General features: G+C 38.8%; 1 protein-coding gene across 1 annotated transcript in view; it reads right to left on the reverse strand.

Annotated features, from left to right (window-relative positions):
- The window catches only part of Thsd7a (thrombospondin type 1 domain containing 7A), a 221,701-nt gene that overhangs the window by 77,789 nt on the left and 122,902 nt on the right, over positions 1-21,010 (reverse strand). The window contains exons 7-8 of the mRNA XM_055612922.1: positions 11,808-12,002; positions 3,639-3,873 (exon numbers count right to left, since the gene is read on the reverse strand). Coding sequence (XP_055468897.1) covers positions 3,639-3,873; positions 11,808-12,002 — 430 coding nt within the window. The remainder of the gene's footprint in view (positions 1-3,638; positions 3,874-11,807; positions 12,003-21,010) is intronic.

Genomic DNA, 21,010 nt, shown 5'->3' on the forward strand with positions numbered 1-21,010 from the left:
CAGTTCTCTATCTCTATAGCTCTCTCTGTCTCTCTCCTTCTCCTCCTCCTTCTTTTCTGTTTTTTTTAAATTATTTTAATTTTTATTAATTACAGTTTATTCACTTTGTAGCCCCCATGTACCTCCCTCCCTCCTACCCTTCCAATCTTACCCTCCCTCTTCCCCACCTGTGTCCCTCTCCCAGTCCACTGATAAGGGAGGTCTTCCTCCCCTTCCCTCTGATCCTAGTCTATCAGGTCTCATCAGGACTGGCTGCATTGTCTTCTTCTGTGGCCTGGTAAGGCTGCTCCCTCCTCGGGAGTGAGCGCAGGGGTCTTTTCTGAAACTGATACTCTAGCGAAGAACCACTCATGGAGGTCTCCTGGAACCCCTGCACAGAGGTAGCCTATGGCAGTTCAGTATCCAAGTGGCCTCCATAGTAATGGGGACAGGGACTATCTCTGACATGAACTGATTGGCCTGTTCTTTTCTATTTATTTTTGAGACAGGGTCCCACTACGTAGCCTTGGCTGGCCTGGAACTCACTATGAAGACAAGGCTGGCCTCAAACTCACAGAGATCTGTCTGTCTCTGCTTCCTGAGTAGTGGGATTAAAGGTGTGAATCATCATACTCAGTTCCATATTAGTCACCTTTAAAGAACTAAATGGTGAGTAAAAATAACACTATGTTTCCAATAATTTCTTTATAGTATTTCCATGACACTCCATTTTCAATATATCCTATAATTATTTGCCTACATGTCCTTTCTCACACAAATATAATGCTCTTTTCTATTGCAAACAAAATGTGTTTTCTTACTTTAGACAATCGGGCTAATTTGGAAGACAACTTAAAAATATTTAAGATTTAACATAAAAAATAACAATAACCTTGCTTAGTTGATGATTAACATGGATTTTTCTAATTGTTGTGACTCTTTAAAATGTTGGGCAGAAAAAAATATTTGAATATGAATCATAGAAATTGTTGTGTTTTTATAATTTAGACTTTTATAAGACTGAATTATAATTTAACTTGAAAATATCCTATGACAAAATATCACATATAATCCAAAGCGTTCTTTGGGGATTATAGAGCTACTGGTCAGTAATTATTATTGAAAGCAATTCTTTTCAATGAGGCATTTTATAACTTTAACAACAGGAGGCCATTACTCAACTGCATGTTCTTCAAATATGTAGCCCTAAATAAATCAGTGGAATTGACAATGTTATCATTGACCCTCCATATAGTCTTTTAGTTTGGAAATAGCCACAGCAAGATACTTGGCTAACTGTGGAGTGCAAAATTACTAACAACAAACTCATTAAATGAACACACGAAGATAAATTCTACAGCCTAGATTACATCCAATACAATGAATCCCGACTTCCTTTGGTGAGGCGATTGTTTCAGTCAGCCTGCTTCCTTTCACTGGAACTGTTTGTATTTAGCATTTGTGGTTTAAATCAAAGAATTGATTCCTCCCTCCTCCCAATCTTATTCAAGGTCAAATTAAACAGATGTGATAGGAGTTGAAGTTTGTTACCTGGGAGGGTAGATGAGATCAATAATATTGATGTTGCCATCTCTCAGGCATCTATTTTATTAAGAAGAGTTTAAAACAAGGTTTCTATTTGCATTTTTTGTTTCAAATGACTTGCATTGGAAAGAATTTCTTGAATTTAACCTAGCTTTAGGGAGAAGGGCAATAACATTTTCTTTTGAACTTAATGTATTTGGTGTAATTTCCTACAATTTTAAGGGTAAAAGGAAACCCAGATGATTTAACAAATCTATCGATGTATCCAGATCATTGAAAAATGGCTGTAGAGGCACAGTAAATTTTTTCTGGATTACTGAGGTGGTCTGATATGAGGCATCTGGACACCCTTCTTATTGAATGACAAGAGATTGGACCCAGCAGGGCTCTTTCTCACAGAGATCCTTGTTCACATACATACCCTTCACCTAGGAACAGCATTTCATTTTGTAGTGGGTTTAAGTTGTAACTTCTGAAAGGCATTATCTGTCAGATGGAGCAAGCCTTTTGCAAATCAGTATACTATCGCTCATCCTGGCCTGGTCCACTGAGCACTTCTACCTCTGTTTCCATCTCAGCAAGAAGAGGCTCTGTCAGGACTTGGGACTTTCACCCCTGCTGCTGCTAGCACCACTGAATTTTAATATACTGCAAGTTAATTTCCTGAGTCAAATTAATAATAGCCTTTGTGTATTTTCCATTAACATTTTGGTTTGGGGTTACCACATGAAGTGTGCCGAATGTTCTCTTTGGCACATACTTTCTAATACACTTTAAATTTTCAAATGATATAAATAACCACACTGTGGAGCTAAATATCTCCTTAATATCTGGAATGCTAACAAGATAAAAGTGCACAATGGGACTCTTGTTTATATCTCTAGGGTTTTCTAAATGTCAGATAAATTATTCTTCTCATATTGGAAAGTCTCATAAAACAAAACTAAAAATCACGTAACTGGAAAAGGACAGGTAGGGAGAAGGGATTGTAATCAGGATGTGAAGCTGCAAAAAAGAGGATGGGAAGAGTAACCTGAATGTTTTCTATGCATCTCCAAAATCTTCAAAGAGCTAAAGTCACTAACAGAAAAAAAAAAAAAAAAAAAAAAAAAGCAAAAGAGCTAACTTGCATTTTTAAACCAGTAATTCCTACTGTTTATTGAGTGACTACATCAGCGGATTTTTCACTATATAATCCTTTCACTTGACTTTGAAAACAAAACCACCTGGCTAGTAATTTGGAAAGTAAAGGCCATAGCTACGCCTGTGTGAAACATGTTGTTTTACTGTCCATGTTCCATATGGCTAAAGACATTTGAATTACTAAAAATATGCTGTTTTAAAAAATAAATAGTATGTTCCCCTCAAAAATAGTTTTAGAAAGTTTATTAATTTTTTCTCTGAGAATTGATTATCCCCTTCATCCCATTACTTGCTTTTGCTTATAGTTGTTAGAAGACACCCTTAACACGCCACATTTCTGCTTCTTTGTCTTTCCCACCAGCAAGCAGTTTTCCTTGTTACCATGTTCTTAACCCATAAGAAACTGATGGGTTTTCTCGTTGTCATAACAGCCATCTTGTGCCAATGCTCTCTGTTGGAAGTAAATGTCTACTCATTTTACTACTGAAAAATACATTTGGTCTTACTACCAGCGATACAGTGTTGTGTAGAAGAGTGAAAGGCAGATCATAGATGGCTTCTCCTTCTAATTAGACTGTCAGCCTCAAAGCCGAGGGATATACAGAAGGTCATGGATGACCTCCACTGCTAGGACTTTGTATACTGTCATAATTGTTCAACCAAGCCCAGAGCAAGCACTTCTTTTTTTTTTTTTTTTAACCTCAACAGCTTAAAAAAAGCAGACTGTGCTGCAACAGAATTGAAAGCGGGGACCAGATAGGAAGCTTTCTACAGAATTTATGGGTCCTCGGTACAAGACTCCGAAGTAGATACAGCCTTATCAGCAACTGACACTCAAAACAAACAAATCTTCTCTTGAGGACAGGTATGATAAGCATCCAAAGACTCCATTTAATGAAGCAAGCAAAGCCCAAGCCAATCCTCTGCATGGCTGACCACAGGATGCATTGCTGCCATTCTAAAGGCCTTACTTCTTGGGTCCCACTTGGCCCACGTTGACTCGCACACAGATGACTTTTCGTGTCTGCATGCCCACAGAACACGAGGCTTCCCCGTTCCATGTTGTGGTCGTATTGAAAGATGACACTGATGTGTCCTCTATACACTGACCCCAGGGACCAGTTTGCCAGTGGTACACAGTGCAGGGATGTTCATTGCAGCTGCGCGCCTCTTGCAAAGCACTGCTGTTAGGGCAGCGGATTCCACCTACAAAAATGCACAATGACAAAAGAATTAGACAGAGCGCCAACAGGAACTTTGCTGTTCTCTTCCTAGGAATTTTCAGGGCTACGAACAATGATGTTTCTTCCAGTGTCTGAGCACATAGCATGGAACCAGCACATGACAAAAAAAAAAAAAAAAAAAAAAGGCAAATTATTCTTTTTTTGAAGACCTAGTATAAAATATAAAGCATACACTATACATACTAGATATTGAAGATAGCTCAGGACTTTGAGGAGAAGTCATTGCTCTTCAGAGAAACACGACATCAGGTGCATGCCAGGAAGCCCACAGTATTGTTATCCACAAGCAACAGACAACTTCACACCATGGATGAAAATGTCTGAATGTGTTTGCAAGTGTCATCTTCTGAACTGAAAGTCTTAGTCCAGGGTTCTACATACTGCTTAATATATTAGACTTTAGCTGATTGCAAGCAAGTCTGATAAAATTGGGTAAAAACTTAGGATCTTCTGGAGTATGATTGAGAAAACAATACAGTAGCTAATATTTGTTCAACTTTATAATGTCATTGTCTGTGCAATTCACATTCATTGTATGTGTCCCAAAGAAAAAGAAATGGTTTCAAATTAAACTATTAAACATTATGTTCTGCTTAACTTTCATTTTTGTATACTTATTGAAATAGCTTTTTGTGACTTAATTCCATGTTTGTTTGTTTTGTATTATGCTTTCACAAACATGACAAGAAAAGATAATTTAAAATTTTTTCTATTCAAAGTCCAAATCTATTCAGTTAGTTTGAACTCATTTACATCAAAGTTTGTATATTCTTTATGCTGTCATCATCTGTAACACCAAAGTTATTGGTGATAGCAAATATTTTATTTTGAATTAAAAATTATTATATTTGTTTGTGTGGGTGCATGTGTGTGCATTGGGTGGAGCATGGGCATGACATGGCATGTGTAGGTCAAAGGCAAAGTCATGGGAGTCAGTTCTCTCTTTTCACCAAAAGGGTCCCAGATTGGACTCAGGTCATCAGATTTTGGGGCAAGTGCCTTTACCCACTTAGCCATCTTACCATCCTAAGTCAAGGTTATTTATCTATCTATCTATCTATCTATCTATCTATCTATCTATCTATCTATCTATCTATCTATTTATTTTTAAATAAAGGATTGTCCAAGGACCAGGAGAGACGGTTGATTCATTAAGAGCATGCACTGGTATTGCAGAGAATCCAAAGTTGTTTCTCGCTCCCTGTATCAAGCAGCTCACACCAGCCTATAACTCCAGCCCCAGAGTATCTGGGGCTTAGGGCTGCACTCACACGAAAACACCCTGCCCCAGCCCGTACATGTGACAAATATAAAAAAGCTGTCCCTTGTAATTAATAGGATTTTTTTTTTCCAGGATAATGATATCTGTCTTTAGATTTTGACGCTGTTACGTTCTTTTACTTTCAGTCCTGGGGGAAGGAATGTAGGACCTTCCCAGGCTAGGCAAGTCTTCTATCACAGAGACACATCCCCAGTCCTCTTGGAGTCTTAATTACACCAGAAAATGTATTAAAAGTCTTAAGCAAATAACTAGGATTTATTTATTTTTTCTTAAATGGTATCGAGCCGATTTTGATTACCTCCTTTTTGGCATATCTGGGACTGTTATTTACAGCCAGAATAATAATGCTCACTATCACTATAAGTGATGGCAACTATGTCATAACTTTTTCTTAGCTGCTGCATTTCAGGAATGCATTCACGTTACAAAGCAATAATGCTGAGGAAATTAAAGGTCAGATGGACACATCTTTGATTAGTAGACCGGGGCACGAAGGCTAACGTTCTGGATTCATTTATGTTCCAGCTCCATTGCATGAAATCCATAGGTGGAGTCTTCATTTGTATTCACAGCTGTCAAGTGAATAAAAATTATTGGGTGCATTAACCCAAGTATATAAAATCATATGACCGCCGACCACTGCATTAATAAGGAATTTAGGAAGACTGTGTTTTTAGCCAGCTGTGAAAATTAAAAAAGATATATTGTTAAAGGAAGGTATTAGAGGAATTTCTTACTCTCCTCGTTGATGATTTGATTGTAGTGGCAACACCAGAGGTGATCCCCAGGGATTACAGAGCTGTATTTTGAGATTTCCTTCTAATCAGCAGTTTAATCAACTGGCAGTTTGTTAATAACAATTTAGAATCATGTGCATGCTGTTGAAGGTGGTTCCAACATCAGAATAGCCTGTCCTGAACATTTTCATTTAGTGTCTCTGCCTCATGAGCGTGAGGACGTCTGTCATACTTCACAAGCTGTCTCTATCATACAGGTAGGTGACCCTGGCAGCCTCTGCAAGGAATACAATGGACTCTAAAACATGGTAGTTTGATTGGGGAGAAATAAGTGAAAATGCTAGAGTTCCTTCCTCCAGGTACTAGATGTATTCAACATTAACACATGCATACTAATTATATATATGGTTATATATATATATTATATATATATACATATATATATAATTTTTTCACAGTTCCTTTATAGTTAATACCGAAATTGCTGTTCAAATGTCAAACTTCTGTACCTACACCACATTCATTGTAAGAATAAGTATCCTGTTGAAACTGATTTTAAAGCTCTAAATTGCTTGTGACGTGAATTGACTAGTTGGCTTTGGGGAAAAATGATAAGAGAAAAAAAAAAACATAACCTTCTGCGACATCAGCATAGCATACCAAGGAACTGCGGGATAGCTGTTAAACTGACAGACATGCAGACCATTTTTTCACCCTAATCTGTATTAAAGCCACATCAGCAGTTTGAATCTGATGTAGGATCCTTGTACAGATAAGCCCCGGGTTGTTCTTAATTATTACAATATTGCAATTTTGAATGTATGATTTTGATGTAATCAGTCATGATAGCATCACTGTGTAGTTTGGGGAATAATTTTATGCTAGAAAATTTGATAAATATAATATTGAAAGTATATCTATTATTTATGGGAAGATGTAATACTCCCTTTGGGAGTATTTCCACACTTATGGAGAAATTATAAAATGTGAAGTATGACAAAAATGTGTGTACCTATACCACATACATACATGCTGTATATATACAGAAAAAAATCAAAATATGAAAGATAAAACATAATTTATCCATATCTGTCTTGTAAAAGCTTTCTTAGAGAGCATGTTATCAGAGTAATTGAATTGCTGTTTCTGGCACTGATGTATTTATAACTGGTATGATGGATTTAAAAAGAGCCCAATTCAAGGTAACTGGATACCTATATATGGAGTGTAATGTACAGTGTTTGTATGGGGTATTTCAAGGGACATCAAAGGGATTGAAAAATAACTCACTACACTCAAGGATATTGTGCTATGGCAAGGAAAAGAAGTAGAGGGGTAGAGAAGGTGAGACAAACATACATGAGGGAAATTCTATGTGGAACGTCAGAATTAGGTTGAGATGTATGTGATATAATAAAGATTTGAAAGAAGTAAAATTCATTGTGTTTTAGAGAGTTAAAAAGTCTGTAAGAAGGAGGCATTTAGATGAATTAAGAAGAGCTAGCACTGAGAAAAGAAAAGAGCAAGTTTCTGAGACGAGGAAGAAGAGATCATTTTATCTAAGCAAAAGTAAAAACAACTGCAAAAGGATTCATCCAAGTGTGACTCTGTGTTTCCACCATCACCTGCTGTTGCAGCCTATGTCCCCTCGTGGCAGACCACTGCTGGATTCAAGAAGCACGTGCCCAGGCGTGCCTTAGGAGGACTGAATCCTGAGGAGCATTAGCAGAAAGAGGAAGAAGAGTTCTTAAGGGGCAGCTTTCTCCAATCCTCTAAAGCAAGGAGATGAGGAAGTGCTGCCATCTGCTTAGACACCAACTGATGTTCTTATCTGCACATATCCCGGATCTGTGGTTCTTTGAATTCTCTAAGAAACACAGCTGCTCTGTGGCTCTAATAATCAAAATCGCTAAACTGTAAAACATGAACATATGAAAATAGAACTATTATTTCTTCCAAGTTTTGCACTGTAAAATATGAGTTCCAAAGGCTTCTAATTATTTGGAAAAATTGGTATAATTCTATTTAAATCTGCATTTATTCTCTGCACATGACAGATATAAAGGCACACTGACATTTGGCTAGGGAGGTTATATCAGGTCATTTTGAAATTTGCAAAAATAAGTGTTTTGTCATTTTTTTTCATTCTGTGAGGATACTTGAACATCTAGAAGTTCTAGTCAACTTCTTCCTGTGTTCACACCTTGACTATCTCTAGGTGCTTCTAATTGTGATTTGGTTTCCTAGTGATATTTCAGCATGAATTGTTTTATGGATATTTGTGTTATTGCTGATACTCTGCTGTATAATGCAATATAAGATAGCATGGAAAGAAAATATATGCAAACTATTTTCATTCTTTTTTGTTGTTGTTCTTTTGAGCTAACTTTATAATTGTAGCACAGAATTAACAATTATTTTCTTGGATCTTTTGTAAAAAGTTGATGAGCAAGCTCATCACTCTGAACAATTTGGTGTATATTTCCTGTAAGGAAGACATCCTCCCATATATAAACACACCTATCCCCATGCAAACTTCCAACTACCTTCAAATAATTGTCCTAGCACAGGATTTAATTCAGAATCAACTATCACATCTAGGGGTCTTGTTAAGTGGAAATAATTGGAAATATTTCTTCTTTATTTTCTTGATTTTTATAATCAATTCTGAAGATATAGTGTTCATTATTTTATAATCATGTAACAACATTCCGATGCTTTGTAAGATTCTATGCATGCAACTCTGGTAAGGCATCCCAGAAGTAATGTCATGTAGTTATTGCAGAACATTGAGAAGATGAGATTTTGAGTCGCCCCAATACTCACAAGTACATGGATTACTAGATTAAGCAAGATTTCTTCATTTTAAAGACATGTCTATTTTTTTTTTACATGTGTGTGTTTGTGTGTATGCATGCCATAGTGTGTGTTAGTGCCTTCGAAGCTGGGAATGGGTGTGTGTGTGAGCTTCTTAAAAGCTGGAGATACAGGTGGTTGTGAGCTGCTCAGTGTGGACGCTGAGGGCTGAACACTGGTCCTCTGGAAGAACAGCCAGTGCTCTTAACTGCTGAACCATCAGGCGTTCTGAACCATCAGAACGTCCAGCTCTCCTCCCTGCACCATGATTTCCTGCAGGTGGAACATCCAGTGATGAACGATCTTACCCTAATTGGAAGCATTTGCCCCATGGCAGAAAGTAAGCTGCCACATATGTCGTGAAAACACTCATCTCTGGATGGTGATGGTGGTGGGGATTCTCCAAATAAGGGCCTTTGCAGGATCTTGCAGTGGCAGACTGGGATCATCATAAACCAGATCACAGTCTGGTCCAGCATTTAACTATGCGTGCCTCTTGCCACACCATAACTCTTCCCTACTCAACCCTCATTTGTGTTAATAACCAGAAAGAGATGGCTAAACATTAGGCTTCTTGGTGTAGCTACTAACATTTTCTTATCTAACTTTTTTTTTTTTTTATCCTGAATGTAATCTCTTCAAGTTTGACAAGTCGGGAAATATAATTTTCCTTCTGAAGGTTTCTACTTTGTTGTATTTTTCAGACTCTACAGGGGTAAGGCAACGCTCTGGCCTAGATTTTCAGTAACAGTTATGGTTATGGTAAAATAGGATTAGAGAGTAAGATCTAGGACTGAGGCTATAGCTCTTAGGCAGAGCACAAAGCACAGTTGCCTTACTTCTTGCTTCCTTACAGGACTGCCTCGCCTATGCACCTACCCTGCACATTGATTTTTTTTTTTTTAAAAATTATGTAATCCCATCTCTAAATACTACTATGTTGTTTTGTTTTCTATTTCAGTTGTTTTTGTTACTATTTCTATTTTGTTTTCCTTTGAAAGTATCACAGCATTTTCCATAAAAGAATCTGTGACATATTCTAAGATCTAATTTCTGAAAACTAATAAAATACCTATCCATGTGAAATTTCATATCATTGATAAAAAGCCTAATTTAAGACTTCTTATAGATGTAGTTTTCTCAGAAGGGAAATAAAACCCATTTTAAAAAGCTTGGTATTATAACCATCTCATTTCCCCAAAAATAAAATGTTGTTTTCCTATCTAGCAGATAACAGGTATTAAATTTATTTTGCAGACGAATACATTAACTGCCTCACAAATACGTTAGTTCTTGTAAATGTCATTGACAGAGACTGATAGTAAGACATTTACTTGGAGAAATTCTAGTCTGCTTTTGACTTGTTTAGATTCGTGCGTGCTCTTATGGGTGTATTACACAAACATCTGTAGCCTTCTAGGACAACTGCCTTACAATGCAGCTACCAGACGTAATTAAAAATTACTGAAGTCCTGTTCTTTCAGATTAAGTGGATGATACGTATCAAATACTAAACATGAGTTTGTGCCTTTAAAACATTCAGACCTTTCAGTGTGAGGTGTCTCATCTATAGACATAATGATCTGTCGCAGTTTTGCAGACACAGCAAAATCCTTGCTATGTGGCTCAGGGGGTGAAAAGTCACTCATTACTCGTCACACGCCCAATGTCTGCAGGGTATAATGGGTTTACAGGAAGCAGGGTGACCACAGATCTAATTTTAATGAAACCCAAGACATAATCTGAGCTGATAGAGTTTGAAGTCTGAAGGCAGTCTATTCAAGCTGGAGTTGTTTCTGAGAACACAGAAAAGTAATTTTCTTCCTCCAAAATTTGTATTTTTTTCTAAGTTCTCTTTTTTTTTCAGAGCAAATAGTTTATATTTATAGCAGAGAATATTTGAGGGCTGTATGAAAATCATAAATTTTCCCAAAGAGTCACTGTATTATACATAATATGTGGCATTTGTGTATTAAAGCCAAATATGCGTAGTTATTATGTAAAATAATAGCACATACGATTAAATAAGATTATGGGTTACTATGACTAAACACTTGAAAACAGAAAAAAGGCACCAACGACATATCATCGAACAAAATCAATTAATTTCAGTGTTTAATAGGTGTGTATGCTTACTATAAAGAGACTTGTGTTCTCTCAGTCCTAATTGTGAATAAGTGTGATTCCTGTGGGAGGCTGCAGCGGCGGCCCTACACTCCTGCAGGAGAATGTACTTCAGCAGAAGAATTTAACTCCTCTGTTGTCTTCCAGAAGGACAAGAGGGTGACTCTGTCCCACCCAGTCACACAGAGGACAAATTAGCATTTGGAGAGCATCTCAGAGGCAATTGCTTCCTTGTATTTCTTGGCAATGAAGTTTGCAGTTGAGGTGTGTGGGGTGTGAGAAACGTGCCTTATTCACCCTTAGGGTGAATCCATGATTGAGTCCTATGGGTTTCAGATCTCAGAGCCAGTGCACAATAATATAGTTGGTCAAAAACACACAATGCTCAACCAAGCAAAAGCCACACTAAAATTTAAAATAAACTCTAGTATATGTGTGTGCTAATTTTATGAGACATTAGAATGTCAAAGGATAAAACCAACTACTGAAATAGAAAAACAAACAAACAAACAATGAAATGTGTGGGTTTTTATAATCCAATTCTCAGATTTTTTTTTTCCATTGTATACTTTGGAGTAGAAAAAAAAAACGCAAATTATTAGTTGAATGAGAAAAACAGCTAATGATTTTTAAAGATATACATATATATATATTAGAATATATATATTATATATATTAGACACATATATATGTATATATTATATATATATATATATTAGACATATATATTCAAGGTTAATTATTAAGACTAGACTCAAACCACACGGACAGATAGAAAATGTCATTCGTTACTGGATTTGTCAGCTCATTTTCATAGAATGTCACCTTAAAGAACTACACAAATTAAATGGCCATATATTTCCAGAAAACAGTCATATGTGAGGCTGAAGACCTTACCTTCTTCGCCTGCGTAGGCCAGAATGGACCGAGCTCGGATCTGTTTCCCTTCTGTGGTTTTCCCAGAGCAGGTATGTGAACAGGAGGACCATGTGGACCATGGGCTGAGCACACAGTCCTTTGGGCATGGTGCATCACAGGCCACAGGAATGGGAAAGATTGCATCTCTGCATAGCTGTCTGTCCACTTCTTCTCCTGGGAAAGACATGATCAGCAACAATTTATCACTAGTAGGTCCATGTAGAATGAGTGTGTCCATGCAGACAGGTGTTCAGATAAATTACATGATTTCCCATTAGCTCTTAATTTAAAATGGAATGTAAAGAAAATGTGGTTGCCATGTTGAAATGTTAAAAGTATAACAAAAAAACGGACACATAGAAACAGACATATATATCCTCCAATGAGGCTTTTTAAATTATCATAAGCACTGGCATAGAAATCAAGGATATTACTGAAGGTATTTTACCCTCTATCACCTTCCCATACATGACTTTTACAGTTACAATAGTGCACAATAAAAGGCACCATGAAACTATGTTGACCTCCTTACTTCTTCTTCAGCGGGGAGCTGTGGTTTACACACAGTGGTAGATAGCCATAGCATGTATCAGTGTTTTCAGAAACCAAGACTGGTTTGCTTTACTGTATAAAAATCCTCTCTTCCTTTGCCTCTCCCCAACTTTAGGTGTTGTTAAAAAACCGACACTTGTAATTTGAATAGGGAATGTTCCCCATAGACTTATGACTGAATAATTAGCCCCCAGCAGGGGGCGCTACTCTGGGGAATGGTACCTGGCTTGAGGAACTGTGTGACCTAAGAGGCATGTCTTTGGGGCTGCCTGTTCTCTGCAGTTCTCTGATTCCTGTCCACCATAAAGACAACAGACCCTTTCTCCTTCTGCCATAATATTCTGCTTCATTGTCAGTCCTGAACCAATGGATTCAAGGAGCATGGATTGACATACCTAAAGCTGTGAGCCCAACGAAATAATTCTTCCCTTCAATTTGTTCTGTCAGGCATTTTGTCACAGTGATGAGAAAAATTAACTAAGACAACACTTAAAATTAATATTTGATGAATGAATGAACTGAGATAAGCAAAAGGCCAGAGAAAAGGAAAATACTTCTGTTAATAAAGAACAAGGTGCTGAGAAAATAGGGTAAAAGAAAAAGTGTGATACAAGTTTGGGCACTGAGACTTGATTAAAAACTGTGCTCCCAAGTTATAAATCCTTCCTCTATTAGCCAATAATATGTCGACAATCCTGGATAACTTTATGAAAATCCTGAGTGTTGCGTTAGACATTGAGGAAGGAAGGTTACCGATTGTGCCATTCTTGACAATCATTACACACACAATGTACTGTAAACTCCCTTAGTCACATATATGAAAACTGAGACAGAAAATCAGAAGTAAATTGGTAGTGTGCTAACATGTTAAGAGCTACTACTTTGAAGTGCATTTGTAAGGTCTTAAATTATTAGACTTCCTCCCCAGTCAGAGAGTTTTACTAGAACTATTACTGAGGTAACAGGGTTCATTCTATCTTTATAACTCTGGGGTTTGGCATATATCCCACTAAGACAATATGAGAAATTATTAGGTACATAGATAGGTGGTAAGTAGGTTAGAAAAGCATTGTGCTATGAGGCAGTTACTATTTTATTGTATATTTACATAATAATAATGACTACTTTTTTCTATTAAATGGGGCTTTTTTTTTAGGTTGAGAGGTATCTTTCATTGTAACAGCTCTCTGCCATCTTTCCTCTCTTATTTTCTTTTCAATATCCTGTGAAATGACAGGAAACTTTGAAACTGCAGCTTACAGTTAACAAGTGTGACAATTCCATATCTTTTCCAATAGTTTCCAATCATTTTCACTCAGAAAAATTTAATTCTGAAGCAATTGAGTTTGTGCCAACAATACAATTACAGTGGACTTCCTGACTTGAGGGATGGGTTTCTGTTTGCTAGAGTATAAATCAAAAAGCTATACAAAATGAACTTCTTCATGTTGCAAGTATCAGCCAGTTTACTTATGTTTTGCTTAGGGAGAATGCTCTCTCTTTCTTTTCTTTTTCTTTCTTTCTTTCTTTCTTTCTTTCTTTCTTTCTTTCTTTCTTTCTTTCTTTCTTTCTTTCTTTCTTTTTTTCTTTCTCTCTCTCTCTTTCTCTCTCTCTTTCTCTCTCTTTCTTTCTTTCTTTCTTTCTCTCTCTTTCCTTCCTTCCTTCTTTCTTGCTCTCTCTCTTCCTTCCTTCCTTCCTCCCTCCCTCCCTCCCTTTCTTTCTTTCTTTCTTTCTTTCTTTCTTTCTTTCTTTCTTTCTTTCTTTCTTTCTTTCTTTCTTTCTTTCTTTCGTTTTCTTTTCCTTCAGGCATACTACTCAACCCAAACAGCATATCTTTGTCTTTGGAGGCACCATGCAAACTAACTCAGGTGCAAACTCTGAGAATCCCCAGATGATTCAGGAGGATATATTGCACTCTTCTCTACCTTGACAGATGTGATTTTTCTCTCTCAGCCCTCTTATCTCTTGGCCCAAATTGTCTGAAATCCTCACACGTGCGTTTAATGTGTTGGCATAGAATCTGTCATCTACTCCCTCTTCCACAGTTGCTCCACCATGTCACCCATCACCTTCTCCTCCCAACTTCATGTGCTGTGTTGTTCACACTGAGTGAGTCTAGTGATATCAGAACGCTGGGCCAACTATTGAAGCATGAGTAGCCTTCCAGGAATCACAGTACTGAGGAAAACTGACTCCTTCTCCCCTGGCAATTGCCCATTGCAAAGAGTTCCTCAGTGAGAGGTAAGACTCTGTGCCCATCCACTTCTGCCTCCATCTGTGTGAAGATTTGTGAGACTTTGACCCCATGCTGTTCGTATGCATGCAGTCACAGCCTCTGGGGCACAGAGAAGCTTTATGCTCTAGTCACAGTCGCTACTTTTCTCGTTCTCTTTATAGACAGAGCTCACTGTTGAGACAGGGACTTTGCAGTGTCTTTTTACTTGTGTCATGGTTTTAATGAGAAATATCACCCATTGTCTCAGGCGTTAGAATAATGTACCCCAATTGATGGTGCAGTTTGGGAGTTTGGAAAGTGTGGCCTTGCTAGTGGAAGTTGGTCACTTTGGACAGGCTTTGAGATTTTAAGGACTTATGCCATTCATGTTTCACTCTCCCTGCTGAGAGTTTATGGTTCAAAAGTGAGCCCTCAGATAGCTGCTCCTGCCATTACGCCTTTCTCTGTCATCACAGGTAACTGGCGTGTTATTACCTTGATTTTAATCATTGGAGGAACCTATTGCAACATAGCCCTTTCACTAAGATTAAACAATGCCATAATGTTTATCACTTTTTAACATTTATCTTGTGTGTATGTGTATGGTTGAGTGAGTGTAAAAATAATATGATGTGAGTGTGAAGGGAAAAAAAGAACTTATTGGAGCTGGCTTTCCCTCTAGTATGCAGTTCCTGGGGAACTAAATTCAAGTAGTCAAGCTTGAGAAAGAGTACATTTACTCACTAAGCCAACCTAAGGACCCAACATCTTTCTTGTTTACTTTCTTATACTTAGAACCTATAGTTGACACATAACAGAAAGTTAATATTTTGTGCATAAAATGAATAAATGAATGAATAAATCTTAGGCTGTAGTATAGGGAAATAAGCCTTTCAGATAAGAACTAAGTACTATATAATATAGCCTCTCTCTCTTTTTTTTTTTTTAACCAGAATGCATGTACAATAGACCCTCAGGTAATTTTTTTGGTTTGTTTTTTATTTTTTTATTTATTACAATATATTCACTTTGTATCCCAGCTGTAGCCCCCTCCCTACTCCCCTCCTAATCCCGCCCTCCCTCCTTCTTCTCCCATGTCCCTTCCCCAGTCCACTGATAGAGGAGGTCCTCTTCCCCTTCCATCTGACCCCAGCCTATTAGGTCTCATTCAGGACTGGCTGCATTGTCTTCCTCTGTGGCCTAGTAAGGCTGCTCCCTCCTCAAGGAGAGTGATCAAAGAGCCAGCCACTGAGTTCATGTTAGAGACAGTCCCTCTTCCCCTTACTAGGGAACCCACTTGGAGACTGAGATGCCATGGGCTACATCTGTGCAGGGGTTCTAGGTTATCTCCATGCATGGTCCTTGATTGGAGAATCAGTCTCAGAAAAGACCCCTGTGCCCAGAAATTTTTGGTTCTCTTGCTCTCCTTGTCCCTTCCAGGTCTCTCTATCTCCCCCTTCTCTGTTAAGATTCCCTGCACTCTGCCCACAGTTTGGCTATGAGTATCAGCATCTGTGTTAATATACCATGTTAGGTAGAATCTTTCAGAGTGCCTCTGTGGTATGCTCCTGTCTTGTTCCCTGTTTTCTCGATCTTCCCAGGTCTATCCATTTGCCTTTCTGAATGAAGATTGAACATCTTACCCAGGGTCTTCCTTCTTGCTTAGCTTCTATAGGTGTACAGATGTACAGATTTTAGTATGTTTGTCCTATATTATATGTCCAATATCCAAGTGAATATATACCATGTGTGTCTGCTTCTGGGATACCTCAATCAGGATGCTCTTTTTCTAGTTCCCAACATTTGCCTGCAAATTTTATGATTTCCTTGTTTTTAATAGGTGAGTAGTATTCCATTATGTAAATGTACCCAATTTCTGTATCCATACCTCAATTGAGGAACATCTGGGCTGTTCCAGATTCTGGTTATTATGAATAAAGCTGCAACAAACATGGTTGAGCAAATGTCAATATCCAGTTATACCACTCCTAGGTTTATGTCCAAAATATGCTTGAGAATATGACCCTCAGGTAATTTACATACACTTTTGAGAACTAGATTTATCTTAGAAGTAGACAAACTCTACTGTAACCCTGAGAAACATCATCATTTTATCTTTTCTGTTGTTCAAAACTTGTTATGAAAGTCATATTGACATTGTGAATATGTATATTTACATATTTATTTCTTCACCTACAAAAAGTATCTTTTTTAGAAAATACTTTTGTATAACCATAAACTCTGCGAGCTATGAAGTTACTATGTTTAGAAGTAACTAAATGGGCGATTACCAAGATGGCAGTGGCTAGGGCATACTATATCTGAGAGGCAGAAGTTCAGAGAGTATTGTTAATATGAGTAACCCAGCGACATAGTCCACAACACTGACATCATCTGGAGGGGAGGAGCATACCAGGTGCAGGGATTGCATGGTTCCAGGACCCGCACGCACCCAGCAACCATCTCCTGTACAGGCTTCTGTGCCTTCTGCCTGGTACGATCAGGGTCTTCGTGCCTGCACAGCGCTTCACGCCTGAGTGTGGGTTGGGTCGCAGATCGGCTTCAGCAAGTAGACCTCGGGACATTCCTGCTCCCCTGCCTACACAAGGAAGATTGCATCCCAACCAGAATTTACAGATCTCAGGACTCATGCTGGCATGCCGCTCTCTGCCTCCCCGAATGCTGGCCTGCAGGCTCAGGGGTACTTTGTTGTATCGACTAGATTTTGGATCACTCCTGATTCTCCAAGGGCAGCTTCTGGACCAGAGGCAGCACCCCAACCCCAATCCACACGTCTTTTGGTCCCCATGTAGAGATCAGCTGGACAATGCAAACGTACAGGGTCCTAGGTCCAAGACAGCAGAGCCAAACTGAATCTGAGTGCAGGAGCTCAGAGCCTGCTGGGCCAGCAAGCTGCTGCATAGCCAAATCTGAATCCCTAGTGCCAGCACCCTTTAGCCCATTTGCCATTATTTGCAGATGATATAACAGTATATGTAAACAACCCCAAACATTTCACTAGAGAACTCCTACAGCTGTTAGACAGCTTCAGCAAAGTAGCTAGACACAAGATTAATAAAAAAAAAAAAATAGTAGCCCTCCTGTGCATAAATGGCAAACAGGCTGAGAAAGAAATTAGGGAAACTACAACCTTCACAATAGCCATGAATAATATAAAGTATCTTGGTATGACTCTAAATAACAAAGCAAGTCAAAGACCTATATGACAAGAACCTTAAACCTCTAAGAAAAGAAATTGAAAAAGATATCAGGGAATGGAAAGATCTCCCATGCTTATGGATCAGTAGGAGATCAGTAGGATTAACATAGTAAAAATGGCCATCTTACCAAAGCAATCTCCAGATTCAAGCAATCCCTATCAAAATACTAGTACAGTTCTTTACAGACCTTGAAAGAAAAATCCTCAACTTCTTATGGAAAAACCAAAACCCAAGAATAGCTAAAACAATCTTATCCAATAAAAGAACTTCTGGAGGTATCTCCTTCTTGACTTCAAACTATACTACAGATCAATAGTATTAAAAGCTGCATGGTACTGGCATAGAAATAGACTGCTGGATCAGGATCAATAGAATTGAATTGAAGACCTATACATAAACCCACATACTTATGGACACTTGATTTTTGACAAAGGATCCAAAAACCATACAATGGAAAAAAATACATCTTTAACAAATGGCGCTGGTCTAACCTGATGTCTACATATAAAAAATGCAAATAGATCCATATTTATCACCCAGCACAAAACTCAAATCCAAGTGGATCAAAGACCTCAATATAACACACAGATACACTAAATCTATTAGAAGAGAAAGGGAAGGGCCTCAAACTATTGGCCCAGAAAGGAGACAACTTTCTGAACAGAACGCCAACAGCTCAGGATCTAAGATCAACAATGACTAAATGGGACCTCTTGAAATCGTCTGTAAGGCAAAGACACTGTCAATAGAACGAAGCTACAGTCTACAGATTGGGACAAGATCTTCGCCAATCCTACATCCAACAAAGGGCTAATATCCAAAATATTAGAAATAAATCAAACACCAATAAAGAAAATAATCCAATATAAAAAATGGGCACAGAACTAAACAGAATTCTCAACAGAGGAATCTAAACGGTAGAGAAGCACTTAGAGAATTGCTCAACTTCCTTAGTCATCAGGGAAATGCAATACAAAACGACTCTGAGATTCCATCTCACACAGGCCACAAAGGCTAAGATCAAAAGCTCAAGTGACAGCACATGATGGTGAGGGTGTGGAGAAAGGGGATCACTCTTCCAAACTGGTGGGAGTGTGAAATGTACAACCACTTTGGAAATCAATCTGGTGCTTTCTCAGAAAACTCAAGACCCAGCTATCCTGGGTATATATACAAAAGACACTCCGCCATACAACAAGGACACTTGCTTAGCTATGTTCATAGCAGCTTTATTCACAATAGCCAGAATCTGAAAACAACCTGGATGTCCCACAACCAAAAAATGGATAAAGGAACTGTGGCACATTTACACAATGGAATACTATTCAGCTATTAAAAATAAAGAAAACATGACATTTGCAGGCAAATGGATGAAACTAGAAAAGCTCATCCTGAATGAGGTAACCCAGACCCAGTAAGACACACATGGTATGTATTCACTTATAAGTGGATTTTAGCCACGTAATACAGCATAAGCATATTATGAGGCACAGATCCAAAGAAAATAGGTAACAAGGAGTATGCATAAGTCTCACCTGGAAGGGGAGATAGAATAGACAGAGGTAGTGGTTGAAGAGAGGGAACAAGAGGGGGTGTAGAGACTTAAGATGGTAGAGATCAGACCTGGAGAGAGTGAGGGCATGAGGACAGAAGGCCTGTAGAGCAGAGAAACTGAGGGTGGGGGTATCTCTGTGACAAGCTGGAGAGCTAAGTCAGGGTAGGTTCCTGGGAGAATATGAAGGGGATTCAAGCAGAGACTCCTTGTAGCAGAGGCCATAGAGACCAAAGAGGACACCCTCTAAGTAGACTGGTCTCCTAGCAGAGAGAAGGGAACACCAACCCACCCACAAAAACTTCAACCCCAAATTTACCCTGCCTACAAGATATGCAGGGATAAACATAGAGCAGACAGAGCAGAGATTGAGGGAATGCCCAACCAATGCCTGGCCCAAACAAAGACCCGCCCTATGGGAGAGTGCCAACTCCTGACACTATGAATTATTCTCTGCTAGGCTTGTAGACAGGATTCTGACAGAGCTGTCCTCTGAGAGGCTCTACCCAGCAGCTCCTCAAAACAGATACTGAGACTCACAGCCAAACATTTGGGTGATGTGTAGGGAGTCTTGTGGAAAAGTGGAAGGAAAGAGAAAAGGACCTGGAGGTGACAGGAACTCCACCGGAAGACCAACAGAGGCAACTAACCAGGGCCCAGAGCGGCTTGCTGAGACTGAAATATCAAGGATCATGCCCCCTACAAAGATGCAGCAGATAGGCTTCCTATGGGTCCTCTAGTAAGGGAAGTGGGGACTATACTAGAGAGGGCTCACCTGCCACCTTTTTGATCACCTCCCCCTGGCGGGACTGCCTTGCCAGGCCATAGGGGAAGAAGACATGCTTAGTCCTGTTGCAAGTTGATGAGCTGGGGTGGGTGGAAAAGGGAGCTCCTCTTTTCTGAGGAACAGGGGAAGTTGGAGGAGTGAGGGAGAGAGGTTGGGACTGGGAGGGGAGGAGGGATGAGGCTGCAACCAGGATGTAAAGTGGATAAAAAGAAATAAATTTAAAAATTTTCAAGTTAAAAAAAGAAGTAGCTTACTGAGGAACTTTTTAAACTCTATGTTTGCTCACCTGTACCCCAAACAGACTATGAGAACCTTCTATTTAGAGGTTTGTATTACTCTGAGTCTTTAGATCTGGCTGTATCCTTGGTTCATACATTGCCACTTTGGAGTTTCACAGCAAAGGACTGTTCAATAAGGAGAAATGATTTTGAAATCCTTTACACATAACTTTTCTAACAAATAAACAAACAAACAACCTTCCCCCACTGGTATCTGTACCTTTCCAAGTTAAGAGTTTACTAGCATCTGGCAAATTAGGCTTTAACATTTCCTCCCTCAGACTCATCTGCTGCTTTCTTCTGGATTTGAAGCCCCTAGGATCTCTCTGTCAGCTGTGAGAGGACAGAGACCCAGCTCCATGCTGCCACTCTCAGCAGCCTGAGGAGTTTACCAGAGTTCAAGATCATGACGGAGGCTACAGTGGGATTCGTGACTACTTAGCATTGAGAAGAAACTCAGGATGATCCATTTTCAGAAGCAGTGTTAGAGGCTTGTCAGTGATAAGAAGTTTAGGTTTCAGCATGTGGATCTGGGGGAAGGGTGGAGAAAGAAAGGAAGACACACTTTCAGCATGTG

Source organism: Psammomys obesus, unplaced genomic scaffold (assembly GCF_907164565.1).
Source record: "Psammomys obesus unplaced genomic scaffold, mPsaObe1.curated_primary_1811, whole genome shotgun sequence".
In the NCBI taxonomy this organism is placed as follows: domain Eukaryota; kingdom Metazoa; phylum Chordata; class Mammalia; order Rodentia; family Muridae; genus Psammomys; species Psammomys obesus.